The sequence below is a fragment of the Solanum stenotomum genome, chromosome 12 (assembly GCF_019186545.1).
Source record: "Solanum stenotomum isolate F172 chromosome 12, ASM1918654v1, whole genome shotgun sequence".
In the NCBI taxonomy this organism is placed as follows: domain Eukaryota; kingdom Viridiplantae; phylum Streptophyta; class Magnoliopsida; order Solanales; family Solanaceae; genus Solanum; species Solanum stenotomum.
Genome location: NC_064293.1, coordinates 24,496,242 through 24,513,260, shown reverse-complemented (window position 1 = coordinate 24,513,260; position 17,019 = coordinate 24,496,242). Strand labels below are relative to the sequence as shown.

General features: G+C 33.4%; 2 protein-coding genes across 2 annotated transcripts in view; one reads left to right on the top strand and one right to left on the bottom strand.

Annotated features, from left to right (window-relative positions):
- Nucleotides 1-17,019, top strand: part of LOC125849216 (uncharacterized) — a 683,098-nt gene that overhangs the window by 428,069 nt on the left and 238,010 nt on the right. The window lies entirely within an intron of this gene.
- On the bottom strand, nt 4,161-7,972 carry LOC125849213 (putative clathrin assembly protein At5g57200). The gene is made up of 15 exons (XM_049529254.1): nt 7,815-7,972; nt 7,667-7,736; nt 7,320-7,417; nt 7,035-7,173; nt 6,820-6,947; nt 6,657-6,749; nt 6,533-6,583; nt 5,963-6,028; nt 5,807-5,872; nt 5,624-5,704; nt 5,461-5,541; nt 5,049-5,219; nt 4,884-4,959; nt 4,686-4,807; nt 4,161-4,601 (listed from the first exon to the last, which is right to left on the bottom strand). Exons 1-15 carry the CDS (start codon nt 7,893-7,895, stop codon nt 4,197-4,199), a joined length of 1,728 nt encoding a protein of 575 aa, XP_049385211.1. The 5' UTR covers nt 7,896-7,972; the 3' UTR covers nt 4,161-4,196.

Here is a 17,019-nt window from a genome sequence, read left to right as displayed (position 1 = left end):
AACATTTGAGATTACATATAAAAATGAAAAAGTACAAAGATGTTGTTTTAAAAAAGATAAATGATTACCAAACAACGAAAAAGATGTAACTATAAATCTTTATCAAAGACTTACTCTTTTACGGGTCTAGTTGTGAAAATATTCTGCGGGATTTAACATGCTTACCCNTCTGTTGTCCAGTTTTGGGACTTGTACTCATTTGTAGTAGCTCTGTACTAGTGACTTCCAGGTTCTGGGAGGGACCTTTATTTGTATATATGTTTTTGGTTTGCTTCCGCCTGTTTATATTGTTATTTGCCTACTCTTGTTTGATTTCTACTCTCAGACCCATTACTTGTTGTTCCGGGTTACGGGTTGGCTTACCTGCTGGTGGGTTATAGTAGGTGCCATCATGACTTGATAAATCGGGTCGTGACACTTACCCTCAAAACAATTAGTTATAAATATAAATTGGGATTAACTTGATAATATTTATATCCTAATGATAGAAGAAATGACGAATATAAAAATATAGTAATGAATTAAGAAGTTATGTTTAAAAACTCAAAAAGATGGAGATATGAAAAATAAAAATTCACTTTACAACTTCATATTGGAGAATATTCATCTTGTAACTATAATAATTTACATACTTCTCAACAAAAAGAAGATGAATATGCATGAAATTTTAAAGAATACAAATAAATGAATCAGTAAGAATTCCTACAATTACAAGTTGGTAATCAAAATTTGACAAATTATGTAGACTAACCTAATGTAGAATGCAAGATGATCACAAATTCAGATGAAAGAAGGAAATATAAATTATGTTGTGTGAGTTTCTTTGATAGACTTTTCATTACACCACTTATCTTACAAATTAAAATTAAAGGTTATTAGACTCTTCATTACCTATATTTTATATCTTGCATTAAGTCGAGGTACATGAATATACGATTGCATTAAGATCTTGGTTGAAGCATGAATTTAGATATGTTTATTACTTAATATGTAATTAATTAAATAGATATTAATATTTAATCTATTTTAGGGGTAAGATAAGGGCAAAATGGTAACACAACTTTGAGGTTAGGAGCTTCCCACTAATAATAATACTAAATTCACTGAACGTGCGTTGCACGTGTAGGTTAAGTCCTGAGATCCCTATACACGATATATTTTATATTTTATGTATAATTTAGGCTTTCAACATATCAATATGCATTTAATATTGCACTACGTCATACTAAGTAAATGGCCAATCTATTTGCCTTCTTGCTCGTTCGGCATGTAGTAACGAACGTCATATTCTTAAATTGTTATTAGGCAATTTGTTAGTAAGTAATTATGCACGAATTAACAGTTTGTCCTCTTAGTTATGTTGTGTCATGAACTGTATGCTCCCTTTCAATATTTGAAATTCAATGTACCCTGTATTTGAATAACTTTATATACACAAAAGTAATGTCTTCTGTGGTAGCTGTCTATTGTTTTTCATATCGTCTCCTCTTCCACCAAAACTAAGAATTCTTCCAATATAATTTTCATTAGCTACATGCGTGGTGTATGTTTTTCCAATTTGATTTCTTACAATTTTGGTATTAATCAAATCTCACCTAATACTTTCTTGTAGACAGTATTTTCTTGTGTATGTCATGGTGTATCAATTTGGTTGTTCAGTCATGACCTGCAGTTTTTTTGTTGACATAGATATTCCTCTAGATAGTGCAACATATAGTTTGCCATTTGAGAAAGCATGTTGTGGTAGGTATACTCCTACATTTGATATTGTTTGACCTTTAGCTTTATTTATCATCATTGCAAAAACATAGACATATTGGAAATTGTTTCCGAATAAATTTGAAAGGGTATTATTGTTTTTTCTGCATGTATGTCATTCTTGTCAAAGCCTTTACAAATCTACCATGCCCCATTGCATAAGCCATTTGAAGAGTCCAGTTTTCTCAGCAGCATGATGGGCGCATTTTCTTTCAAAACTAACCTAATGTATAAAATTAAAAGAATCATCAATTGTTATGTATATGTAATTGTGTAACTGTTTTCTTCTCTTTTGTGCTATGAAGTATCACAATAAGATAACTGTAAAATTTAGGATGTATTAGACAACGTACCTATGCAGTGGAGTCCATTCGTTGTTAAGGTGTTTAGGTATAAATACAATTCATATCTTTACTGAGGTCGATTCTATGTAGTCTTGCACGCTGCAGCCTAGTAAATACTTAGCCTCTTCAAATAGTATTTGGTAGTTAAATTTCAGTCGTCATGTGGGATGGAGCTTGATGACTACCATTGGGAGATGAGAGTGACAATGTTAATTCTATGTGTTATTGTGAATTAGTACCACTGATGAGGGCGGCAAATGGTCGAAATCGGCATGATTAAGCAGGGATTTGTTGCATAAAAGAGGGTATCATTAAGATGTAAAGTGCGTCTAAAGTAAGGTTAGAAGTAACATATATATGTAAAGTATGTGTTTAAAATTGGCAAGAGACTGTATGTGAGCAGGTTAACCAATAATAGGTTGTATAAGTAATGATTCATGGTGAAGAAACAAATTTAATTAGTGGTGTAAAGTATGTGTTTACAATTGCTAGGGGACTGTATGCAAGCAGGTGAACTAATAAATATATAATTGCATTAATAAAAATACTTATCTCATAAAATTAGCTATCAAATAAATAATAAAAATTAAACTAATACAAACTTCAACTGGCGTTATTACAAGTCATATAAACTTTTCTTCATCTAAAATACTGAAATATTAAGAAATAATAAATAAGTAGAACAAAACGGCAATGTTTATATAGTAATAACTATTTTAAAGCAAACTTCCTGAGAGTCCAAATCACATAAGTAACATTGATAAATAAATTCATTCTTTTGTCTTGAGCATCAAAAACAAATCGTGACAATTCTCTAAATTTTGGAAAAAGATATTCAAAAGCATATATCTACATCACAAGAGAAATTGTTAACAAAAACAAATGAACTTAGACTACATTATGTTAACTTCATATATTGGAACATTACATACTAATGTAGATATTAAGCAAAAAAATAATTATTATATCATAAAAATTATATTATTTTCCTCAAGTAATCGAGATAACGGAATATACCCTCTTAGGATAGAACGACTTACTTCATCAGAATAGTGGTACCTCATATTATGCTAAATTTTGAACTCACTCAACGACAATAAATCATACAAAAAAAATTAAAATCCAAGAAGAAAAAGAAGACTAGAAGATTAGAAAAAATGTGGTAAAAAAATGAGAGGAAGTCCATCTATTTATAGTCAACAAAGGGTAGTATGAACAAAAAAATTTGTGTCTTATCTAAAAAATCATGACCTTTCCGAGAAGTTACAACACTTTGAAAAATTCACAACTTTTTGAAAAAGTCACAACTCTTTGAAAAAGTTGCAACTTATTAAAAAAGTCACAACTTATTGAAAAACTCACAACTCTTTGGAAAAGTCACAACTCATCGAAATACCACAACGCTTCGAAAAAAGTCACAACTTATTGGAAAAGTCACATGTGTTCGAAAAAGTCAAAACCTAAGTTAGGGATATTATAGTAATTTAACATTCAAGTTAGGAGTTCATGCTTTTAAGGTAATATAGATATGATAAATATAAATTTATTATGATTTGACAAATTTGCCCCTCTTTATACTAATTTCTTCATATTAATCTATATTATTAAAAAATTTAACTTAGTTCATAGATATTTTAAAAAGAAATCAATATGAAGAAATGCGTATCTTTGTTTGATAAAATAAAAACACGTGTGTGTATATATATACACATATAGTATTAACTTATTTGTGTTTATTTGTTTTGAAAGTTCATATTTATTAAATAAGTCATATTTTTTAATTAATGGATTAATATGAAATAATTATACAAAGAAGGGTAAGTTTGTGAAGTCATAATTGATTTAGATTTATTTTAAATAGGTTTAAAAATGGTTTAAAAAAATCAAAATAGACCAGAGAGGTGAATGTTATAGAGCGAAACTTGAAGGGATTATCTTGTTAGCTTAATGAACACAAAACTAAATGTGAAAACCTGAGACACTATGTAGGAGATCATTCTATATATAATGATTAAAACAAAAGTTAAAGGATAATATGAACTTGTCTTATAGAAAAATAATGAAAGAATACAAGGTTATGTTGTTGAAAGAAGTCTAAAGAAGTGAGTGGTTTCCCTTTGGTGGAACTGAGGTGCTTTGATAGGAGAAGGGATCTACAAAAGGGTTTGCGGAAGCCATATATGGAATTTGTTGAGCTTGATACTGACTATGTGATACCATCATCATATTTTGCTGTGGGAATTGGTGGTGGTGTTGTTGCATGAGTAGTAGTTGTTGTTGTTGTTGTTGCTGCTGCTGAGACATTATTGCCATTTGTACATTTGTTGGAGGTGCTATGTTGTTTGACATGGCAAAGGGGTCGTGTTGATTGAATGGATTCTTGCCAGGGATTTCATACCCGTATCCTGCACTATAGCCAGCATTTTGTAGTTGTATTTGCCTCCTAGTTGCATCATCTTCATACAAGCTGTCAAGTAATAACTTGTCGAATCCCCCAGCCTGATTCATACAAGACCATAACTTTAAGAAATTGGAAAACAAAATACTATATGGTCTTCTAATCATGATGCATGCATTACATACCAATTTTTTATCTGGTGCGACTTGGCTGGTGTTGTTGCTCGATGCAGTAACAAGAGCCAGTTCCCATCCAGACGTGCTTCCAATTTCACTCAACTGAAAACTTGCTGATGGATTTTCTTTGCCTGCAAATTTTTTTAATACATCAAATAATATTCAATATCTGAGGGGAAAAAATCAGTAGATGGAAAAGAAAGTTACCAGGTTGAATAATTGCAAGAGCCAACGCGTTGCTTTCCTCTAATTCTGCAATTTTTGGATCCACTTGATTCAAACCCTACACGAAATTCATGCATATATATACATGAGAGAAGACATATATATTTTAATGTAACATAAAACCTCAAATAAAGTGAGTGAGCTTACCAACAAATCAACAGGCTCTTCAGTTGGTAGAGTTTCTTCTAATTGAATTTCAGGCTGAGGTTCCTCTTGCGCTTCAACCTCTTCTTCTTTATCATTCTCAACTTGCTCTTCCATATTTTCAAGGATTGGTTCTACAGGCTTTTCAGGTTCTTTCTTTGTTTCTCTGTACTCCTATCAAATAACAATGACAAACATCTCTGATCCATTGAGTCCTAGAATTCATATTTACTTATTCCACCCTTAAAATTATAATGATTACAAGTAGATATTGACTGAAACATTGACCTAAGGTTCAAAGATAAATAGAGAAAAAATTGTCAAGTCATACTAGTCTAAGCTTTTAATTTGAATAACTAGATTATTATGATTGTTTGTGTGATTGATTAAATAGGAAATTAAATGTGGTTCTCACCAGCCTCCTACTTGACATGGAACCTGTCTGAGGTGCTTCTTTTATGTATTCCTCCATCGTTGCTAGGAAGGAAGCAGGGGGCTGTAAAATTACAATTTTCATAAATGATATTGGACATAATTGCCTTTCTTAAGTTTAAAACAAAATGAAGAGACAGACAGACCTGTTTCAAAACAGGAAACTGAAATGTCCGAGCAAGATCCAACCCTCTGCAGAAGTCATAAAAATGAGCTAGACTTTCAGCCTACATTAAAGGAAGGAAGGAAAGTAACTTTAGACTAGCCGATCACATACATTCATATACGATAATTTTATTAGTGATCATCAAAGAAATGAAATTATACACCTGTTTCCCAGCTCTTTTATATATGTTGAGAGCTTTGATAGCATCATGCTTGGACATTTCAAAGAACTGCATGCATAAAAACGACCAAATTATTGTTCCAATATATTAGATAACTTAATTACTGGCACAACTTTAAAGAGGCAAAAAAGATGTTACAAAATCAACAAGGTTTATAATCCCATCATTGATTGCACAATAGATCTTGAAGCTCTCCTTCAAAACCTGCACCAAGTATAACTGGGGTTGTTATCTTGAAATTTATTGGAGAATTCAACTTTATGGATTAATTAATCATCCTTTATGTTTGCAAGAAGTAAGAAATTAAATTTCTAACTGTCAACATTTCCCATCTATTTTGTAGACTATTTCCTCTACACATTGTGAAGTTCATGCTGCTCACCAAGCCAATTTCTATATACATCCGAATCCAAACAACTTTATAAACATCTAAATATGATTGGTTGTTCAAAGAGCGTGTTATGAGGAGCTGCAAGAACTAAAAATTCTCCCTTAGGGAAGCCATTAGCACGGAAAGATAAAAATGAGCGAAAAACAACCGTGATGCAGAGAGTCTATTTTTTGGTTACATGATATTTTTGTTTAGAAGATTTTAGTCTTCAAATGAGTAAGTCAAATATGCTTGTTTAGTTAAAAATATTATTATATCCCTAAATGAGTAAACCAAAACATGTAGAAACTTTCTGAATAAGATAGTATGTGTAATACCAGTGCTAAGGCATACTGAATAAGAAAGTTGTAGCAAGCTCCTCCTTCAGGCTGCAAAAAAACCTCACAAAAGATAAGAAACAATGTTCAATATCAAAATTTCACTTGCAGTGAGAAAATTCACCTGGCAACCAATCAAACGATACAGAAGTTGTTGTAATGCAGGGAGCTGATTTAATAATTCTTCACCATTTAAGAGCCTTGTTCTGCTATGCACCTGATGAAAACTCAAATCTACAATTATTTTCCTCATGAAACCAACAAATGATGAAGAAAAAGAGACCTACCTTGTTAATTCCAGGTGTAGTTTTAGTCAATCTCTCTCCATCGATATCATATTTCAAATTCCTAAAACACTCAAGTCTTTCCTCTAGAAAGAGTCCATAAGTCCGTACCCAAGCAGAGCAATCCCAAGCTGTCATAACCAACAATGTGTAAGATAATAATAATAATAATAATAATAATAATATGCTTCATGAAAAAGTTATGTCGCTAAGCTTACCAAGTGGACTGGATTCATCCTTAAAGTTCGATATTTGAAAAATGTGTCCTCTATGAGAGAAGTGGAGCAACTCTTCTTTAAATGTAGGATCACCTTCTCTCAAAACTCTATGAATAACTATCAAAGACTTTAGTGCAACCTGAAATATTTGATCAAGATGTGAAGTTGAATCCAAATAATAATAATATACACATACTCTTTACCATACAAATTCAATTGTTCAATAATTGTAGCTTCCAGCAATCAGAAAGCTACCAAATCAATCAATTAGTCGAGATGACTTACAATCCAGTTTCGTGTCTTTGCCAACCGTCTAGAGAGTGCATGAATGCAGTAGGCAACATCTGCTCGTGGACGTGTAACCGATGTTGCAGCAAATATCACTAAGGAAAGAAACATCCAGAAGAGATGAAGAGAAAAAGATTATGATTAATATTTTCGGTCCATTACAACAACTGAAGCCTCATTCAAATAATTGCAATAAATATGTCCTATATATCTGAATTAAGAAATACACCATCATAAGTAAGAGAGAAAAAAAACTATAAAATGTGAGAAATACAAATTCAGGAAAAGATATGATGTATGTATATATATCTTAAACAACAGATAAAAAAAATCTACAAACTCACTTGCAACATGCCTTTCTTTTGGAGGACTTTCAACGTGATTTGTAGCTTTAACAATCGCGATATCTAAATCCTTAATCAAAAAAAGATAATACAATCCATCATGAAATGGGAAATTTTAAAATTGTCAATCTGGAAAAAATATTATTACCTTAAATTCACTGTTGACTTTGGCTAGGCCAACTTTAGTTGAATCTTTAAGTGCCCCATAAGCTTTTCTAAAGCTCTCCATTCATTCAAAATCTAAACCCCCAGAAATGATTTAATTTTTTCCAAAAAGAAAAATAAAAAATCTTTTGTTATAGAGAGAAAAAGGTTGATAAATTCTTCCCTGAAAATCACATCCCTTTCTGCCTTCATTTACAAATACCCAATCATAAGCTCTATTTTTTTTTTCAATAACAAAATAGCCAACCACCTCTCCTCTCTCTCTCACTATCTTTCCGTTGATTTTTTTTATATGATTTCAACTACTTTTAAAATGAAAGCAGCAAAAAAGGGACACTTGTGCAATGACGAAATTATTTATGGTCGTTTGGCAGTTGTGAGACGTTAGACTTGGTAAATGGCATTTGATACACACACCCCAGGTTTTGGGAAGTTAGCTTTTCTCTTTTTCCTAAATTTTGATGTCTCTATGTATTTATAAGTTGTCAAACAAAACGGAAAGACCTCCTTCACTTTGTAATACTCACCCCCGATTTATAGTATTATACTTATTTCTCTTATTTTAATTTTGTGATAACAATTTTCTAAAATTTATTCATTATTATATATTATGATTTGACTAATTTTCTCCTTCTTTTAATTTTTGGTCCTTTTATTAGGAATAATTTCAAAGACTTCTTAGGTTTAATTTCGTAATACTAACCTCCCTTGTGGTTATGCTATTACGCTTACGGAGTTATTCTTAATTTTTTGTAACAAATCTATTTTTATATTTATTGTAAATATTTAAAAAATCAAATGTTGACAAACTTAACCTTTATGGTATTTTATTTGACAAATGTGCTTTAAGAATGCATTTGATTGTTAATAGCTCCTATATGCCTTCTCCGCTAATGCAATTCTCCAAAAGGTTTTTCCAAACCCATATATCATATAAGCAAAATTGAGTTAGTTTTCTAATTCAAAGGTCTAAAATTTAGATGGTGGTATTAATCTCTTTGTGGGATTCAACCAATCAAAGATTAGATTAGAGAAAATGAGTTCTAATTCATATATAGTTCTTATTAAGTCTTGTAGACACATAAATCTTATTGGATTAAATTCATACAAAAGAAATTTGAATTGAATCCATATTCATTTTGGTTGAATGATTAATTTGGGCTTTACAAATAAATAAGTTCATTTTATTAAATTCAAGTCCAAGGTCCATTTCACCTTATGTCCAAACTCATGCCATGTGTCATAGTGATTAGGCATCCAAGATCAACAAGGTGGCGCTACGTGTCCAAATGAGATGGTAGTCTTAGTCAAATTCAAGAACCAACCACAATCCTCCAAGTGTCAAAATGACATCCTTTGATCAATCATAAGCAATCTTGTCCACCCTTACAACTACAAATAGGGGATAGACATAACATTCAAGGACATTGGAGAAAATATTCTACAAACACTTCAACAAGCATTGGAGAAAGCTACAACATTGACTACACATCTCTTCGAAGGAGTGGTCAACGGAGTTCTTGATAACAACGATGTTAAGGGGATCACAAATATAGACTTGTAAATTAGAGTGTGGAAGTTATTATAGAAAAGAAAACAGAAACTACGGAAAAAGGCGATGAGAAATTCAAAGGAAATATCCAAACATTTCCAAGGATTTAATGTTCTAAGGCCTTGACAAGATCCAAGTAACAACACATAGATTTATGGAAGAAATCTAATGCCTTTACTTGAGAAACGAATCAAAAATAATAGATTTGGATCTTGACCTCTTTATGAGTTACTAAAGACAATAATTATTATTTATAAACTAATCGTCTTCTAAAGAATATCGAAAAGAAATTACAGATGTCACAAGAAGAAATTACTTCATACCTTAAACTATGAAACTAGTAAAGGTTTAATGATAAATTCTCAAAGAACAAGTTACAAAAGAACTCTCTCAAATATTATTAATATCAATCTAATGTGTTTTAATGAATGAAAAAGCACTCCTATTCATAGAATAAATAAGTTGGTTGTTAGCCTAATAAAATCCTAAAAGAACAATCTAGAACTTAATAAAATAAAACCCTAGCTTGGGGGGCTAAGGTAAAACTAAAACCCTAATAGTTGTGACTGAACTAAGGACTTTGTGGGCCCTCTTGGTCGTGGCTTTTGAGCCCCTTTTGGGTCTTTATTGGGCTACTGATTTCAGCTACACTTAAGGGCAAAAATTGGCCTCCTTTTGGGTTGATTTTGAGCCTCTTTCTGTACCACTTTGAACTTCTTCAAGGCTGAACTTTGGACCCCAATATTCTTCCTCTTGGACTTCAATTTGGGCCACAAAATAGTTGTAGCATTTGGGAAATTCATCTCCCTAGAGCTTGAGCTCTTCTTTCCCAACAAGACACCTTTGGATTAGCGATTGAAGCCCGTTGACCTTATCATTGAACTCCTTATTTTGAGATCTTGTTATGGGCCTCATTGGAGTTTGTAAAGCTTCATCCTTGTCCTTCAATGGAGGAGAGTTTATTTGGATGCTATCATTCCCCTCTTCTTGAAGAGAATTTGTCCTCGAATTCAAGTCTGCATCAAAATGGGAAAGATCAAAAACATTAAAAGTAGCACTAACTTGGAACTCATAAGGAAGATCATGTTTATAAGCATTGTCTCCAATCCCTTAAAGGGCTTTGTATGGACCACTTCCTTTAGAATCTAACTTGGTATTTCTTTTGGAAGGAAATCTATCATTTCTCATATGCACTCAAACCATGTCCCCAAGTCTAAAAGCAATATATTTTCTTCCCTTATTCCTTCGCAATGCAACTTTCTTATTCTTTTTTTAAAATTGCAAGCCTTGTTTGTTCATAAATTTTCTTCATCATATTATCCTTCTTCTTACCATCAAGTTTAGCAAAATTATTAGTCGGCAAAGGCAGTAAATCAAGGGGTTTAAGGGCGTTGAATCCATATACAACTTCAAAAAGAGTCTTACTAGTAGACGAATGAAAGGTCCTGTTGTAAGCACATTCCACAATGGGTAAGTAATGTTCCCAAGAAATCAACTTTTCTTTCAAAACAAACCTCAACATATTCCCTAAAGTTCTATTAACCACTTCCATTTGCCCATCAGTTTGTGGGTGACAAGATGTAAAAAATAGCAACTTAGTTCCCAAATTTCCCCAAACAACTCTCCAAAAGTGACTTAAGAACTTGGCATTTCTATCACTAACAATAGTTCTAGGTATTCCATGCAATTTAACCACTTCTTTTACAAACAAGTAAGCCACATGAGATGCATATTAGTCTTTTTACATGGGATAAAATGAGCCATTTTAGAAAATCTATCTACTACCACAAATATACTATCCTTACCATATTTAGTCCTTGATAGCCCCAATATGAAATTCATAGAAATATCAATCCAAGGGGAATTAAAAACAGGTAAAGGTGTATAAAGACCATGCGGTAGTGTTCTAGATTTAGCTTGTTAACATTCAAGACAATGAGAACATACTTTTACAACTTCCTTTCTCATGCTAGGCCAATAAAAATGTTCAAAAAGTATTTCCAGAGTTTTGGGTACACCAAAATGTCTCATTGGCCCTCCACAATGTTCTTCCCTAACAAATAATTCACGCAAAGAGCATTTAGGAACACACAATTTATTCTCCTTGAATAGAAATTCATCTTGAAGATTAAATTTCTCAAAAGGGCCCAACTTACATTTAGCAAAAATATCATCAAAATTAGAATCATTAGCATAGAGTAACTTGATTTGGTCAAAACCCAACAACTTTGAAGTAATAGTAGAGATAAAAACATACCTTCTTGAGAGTGCATTAGCAACCACATTCTCCTTACTTTGTTTGTAGGCAATTGCATAAGGAGAAGTTCCAATAAACTCTACCCATTTAGCATGCCTACGACTAAGTATACCTTGGCTCTTCAAGTACTTTAATGACACATGATCAGTCTTTACCACAAACTCTCGGGACCACAAGTAGTGTTGCCATGTAGCTAATGCCTTTACCGAGGCATATAACTCCTTATCATAAGTTGAGTAGTTCAATGTCGCTTCACTTAGCTTTTCACTAAAGTAGGAAATTGGCTTAGAGTATTGCATCAAAACAACACCTATGCTCTTACCAGAAGCATCACTCAACTTCAAAAGACATAGAAAAATCAGGTAATTACAAAAAAGGAGCAGAACACAATTTATCCTTCATCAAGTTAAATGCATCATCTTGTTCCTTTTCCCGTGTAAAAACCTTATCTTTCTTAATAACTTCAGTTAAAGGAGCAACAATGGTGCTAAAGTCTCACACAAACCTCCTATATAAACTAGCAAGCCCATGAAAACTCCTAACTTTAGTTAAACTATTAGGTTTAGGCCATTCTTTTGTTGCCTTGATTTTATGATCATCTACTTCAACTCCTTTAGAAATTACCACAAAACCCAAGAAAACCACACAACCCACACAAGAAGTACACTTTTTGAGATTAGCAAATAAGCATTGATTTCTAAGAACTTCAAAAACTTGTTTTAGGTGCTCTAGGTCTTCATCTAGATTTTGAGAAAAAATCAAGATGTCATCAAAATACACCACAACAAATTTTCCATGGAAATCTTTAAAAGCATAATTCATAGTCTAATGAAAGTGCTTGGTGCATTAGTCAAACCAAAGGGCATAATTAACCACACAAAAAGTCCATATTTGGTCTTAAAAGCAGTTTTCGATTCATCTCCGAGACTCATATGAATGTGATGGTAACCACTTCTTAGATAAATTTTAGAAAAGATTTTGGAATCATATAGTTTGTCCAACATATCACCAAGACGAGGAATAAGATGGCGATACTTTAGCATTATCTTGTTGATGGCTAAAAAGTCTACACACATCCTCCATGTTCCATCTCTTTTGGGTGCCAATAGGATAGGAATAGAGCATGGGCTCATGCTCTCTCGGACAAAACCATTTTAAAGCAATTCTTCAACTTGTTTTTGTAATTCTTTGGTCTCTTCAGGATTGCTCCTACGGCAGGCCTATTAGGAATTTGAGACCCAGGCACGAAGTCTATTTTGTGCTCAATCCCTCTCAAAGGTGGCAATCCATTTTGAGTGTCATCAGGAGAAACATCTTCAAAACTCTACAAAAGAGAAGAAACACTATTTGACAAAGAGGGAGTTAGTTGTTCGAAATTAATCAACACTTCCTTGTAAATAAGAAGTATTATGGGAAATATTTCTTTTCTATTAGTTAAACACTTTTTTTCTTTTATATAAAGACTCCCCTTTTTATTTTCCTTAGCCTCTTTCCTCTCACCAAAATCTTTCATGTTTTCACGAAAATCCTCTTTTACATCTTTACGTAGATTGCTGCCCTCTCTTGCTTTCTCTCGGCCATCTCTCTTTTTTTTCTATCTCGTGGCCCTTTTCTTTTCTCTCAATCTAACTTTTTATCTCCCCCCTTTGTTTTTTCATTGTTTCCCTCAATCGTTTTTTATCTTCAAACACTTGAGAAGGAGATAATGGTGCAAGAGTAAACTTCTTACCATTATGCAGAAGACTATACCTATTCTTTCTCCCCTGATGAGTAGTATCCCTATCATATTGCCAGGGTCGACCAAATAAAACATGAATGCTTGCATTGAAACTACTTCACAAAGAATTTCATCTTCATACATACCAACATTGAATGAAATTATGTATTGTTTGTTTACTTTCACTTCACCACTATCATTCAACCATTGGGGCCTATATGGGGTAAATTGTTTCATGCATGTATTTCCTAGTTTATTCACCAAGTATGAACTCGCCATATTTTCACAACTTCCCCCATCAATAATCATAGAATAAGTCTTCTGTTTTATCACACACCTAGTATGGAACAAGTTCTCCCTCTGCCCTTCATCAATATTACCCAAATTGATATTCATAATTCTCCTAACCACCCCAATTATACCATCATTAGGCAGTTCTAGATCATCTTCATCACTTACACCTCCCTCTTCTTCTTCCCCCTCACTTTTTTCACTCTCATACACTCTATATTCCCTAAGTATGATGTTTCTTCTACTTGGACATGCATGCATCATATGTCCCCTTCCATGATATTTGTGACATTGAATAGAACTAGAAGGCTTAGAAAATTTAGGTTTAAAGGTTTTAACTCTGTCCTCAACTCTACCTTTACCTCTATGTTCTTGAGGTTTGGACGGAACCTTCCCCTCTTGATTTGACCATGGCTTCTTAGAGATGGTGTTTTGCCAACTTCTCCATGAGTTATTTTGTTGCTTCCTCTTAATTTGTTTTTCTGTTTTAATAGAAAAATCAACTGACTCATCTAAAGTTACATATTGTTGTATTTCTACTACATCAGTTAGTTCTACATTAAAACCATTTAAAAATCTAGCCATTGTAGCCTCTTCCTGTTCCATGCAGTTAGCTTCGATCATAACCATATCCATGCTTCTGAAGTACTTATCCACCAACATTGGCACCTTGCCTCAAGTGTTGAAGGCTAGACTGTAGATCTCGCTGGAAATATGATGTCACAAACCTCTTCATCATCACTCTCTTCATCTCTGCCCAAGTAGCTATAGGTTGTAGTTCATCATGCAATCTATCCTTAGCAAGTTTTTGACACCAAGAAGTAGCATAATCAGAAAACTCAACAATAGCAAGTTTAACTTTCTTACCCTCAGAGTAGTTGTGGCAGTCAAAGATTACTTCAACTCGTCTCTCCCAATCAAGATAGAAGTCAGGGTCCCTTGTACCATTGAAAGATGACATCTTCATATTTATACTACTTATATTATCATCTTCTACTCTACCTCTTTGTCCCATCCTATCTTTTATTTCTAGATTAAATTCAACATCCATATCATCATTATCATATTCGGGATTTACAAAAGAGAAATGAGGTACATTCCTTCTAATTTGGGGCCTAACATTATTAGGGGGTTGTACAACATTATTATCCATCCTACTTGCAGCTATAGTATCATTCTGCTCGATAATCATATTCCTCATCTCTTGAAATTGCAAATATCATCTCTCAAATTGTTGGTGCCTATCTTGAAAGGTGAAGTCATTCCTTCCTTGGATCTCAGCTTCTTGACGATCCCTTTCCTCATCACCACCTAAATTAGACATTTAAAGAAAAGGAAAACAATTATCAAGTATCACACTTTCAATTAGACTTTTACCCTCTTTTAAACTCAACCACAATTTTCTTTTTCCCCTCTAAAAACCCTTTGAACAAGAATACTTTGTAGATTTATAATTAAACCAAAACGTGTATCAAGTTTGTAGTAATAAAGTATAGATTTTTGGGGCACAAAAAAAATAATGAACTAGTCCTAGATAAAGTAGGATGTTAGTTGAAACAAAATACGAATAGAAAGAACTTATTTAGAATTATAAGAACAAGAAAAAAAGATTCTTCTTATCCTTAAAGATTTAGAATCGCCTTTACTTACTTCCTATCTATTTGGAAACAAACTAATGCAAAACTTTAGAGAGAAAATAATCATATTTGTTGGGAGCAAGTTATCACTTTTACTTTTTTTTTGGAAAGTACTGTTCACATTCTACGAAAATTTATTGTGAGCAAATTTGGCATGCCTAGTGGGACAAACTCTGCTCTTCATCTCTTTTTCTTGCAAATCAAAAACTACAGTCAACTATTGTAATGGACCTTCCGAAAGAGTGAGGCACTCTGGAAGATCCACGCCCAACCTTCATTAGTGCACTTCTCACACCACAAGAAGAGAGGGAATACTTTATATTATGGGTTGAGTACATATATATTTTTGCCTGGTCGTACAGAGAAATGCCAAGCTTTAGTCCCAGGATAGTTATTCATTATTTAGGGATAAAAATGGAACGCGTCCTATAAAGCAGTCACAACGAGTGTTTCGCCTTTGAGTTGGTAGCACAAATTGAAGTAGAGGTCAACAAGCTCATCGAAAGTGGGTTTATTCGAGAAGTGAAATACCTATCATGGATCTCAGATATCGTTCCTATCAAGAAGAAGAATGGTCAAATATGTGTCTACATTGATTTTTGAGAATTGGACAATACATGTCTAAAAGATGACTTCCGCTACCAATCATTAAGCTCATGGTTGATGCTACAATTCGGCATGAAGCTATGTCATATATGAATGGGTCTTCTAGATATAATCAAATCAAAATGTCTTCGAATGATGAAGAATGCACTACCTTCAAAAATCCAAAAGGGATTTATTGTTTAAAAGTGATGTCTTTTGGTCTAAAGAATGTCGGTGCCACCTACCAACCTGCAATACAAAACATATTTGATGATATGCTTCATAAGAGGTTGGAATGTTACGTTGATGACTTGGCGATAAAAAAGAAGCAAAGTGTCACGCCCCGAGCTACCCTCGAGACGCGGACACGGGACCTAGGACCACAAGTGATCCCAAGCTAACCCTGCTGGCATGATCATGAGCATACTAAAGAAAATAAACTGATGCGGAAGCTAAATCATAAATAACATGAAAAGATGGGGAATACCCATATACTATAACTGAGATAATGATAACTGATGAGTTTAGTACAAGGAAGATATTAACTCAATACTAAGCTGAATCTAACTATGTCTGAAATAAGCCTCTAAACTGACTAGAAGTGCTGGGACATGCCCCAGCTAAGTCTAGAAAATCTAAAACTAAAAGACTAAAAACTGAAAGATGACATGACTATTATCCTCAAATAATGAGGACTCACCACTAATACTGCTGAACTGGAGATCGGGATCTGGATGCTGAGAACCTGAACCTACATCATGAGAAGATGTAGCGCATGTATGCGGCAGTACTTGAAAGGTACTGAGCATGCAAGATAGAGTAAAGCTAAAAGAACATATAACTGAACAAAGCAATAAAGCAATGAAATAATCTGAACATGATATAGATACTGAATATTGAGCTAACTGAATGCAATGACCAATTTATAACATGATGACTGAATACTGAATGAACTGTAAATGTGGTCAATGCTATAGTGTTGGACTGAATTATCGGAGCTACTAATAATCGACATAAAACCACATGAGCTAAATGTGGAGTCCGATGTATACGCCCCATCGAGAGGACCCAATATACCCTGCCAGAGGTATAGAGGCATGCTGGCGTGATCACTAAACTGATGTTGCCCACAGAGGGGACTTAAACCTA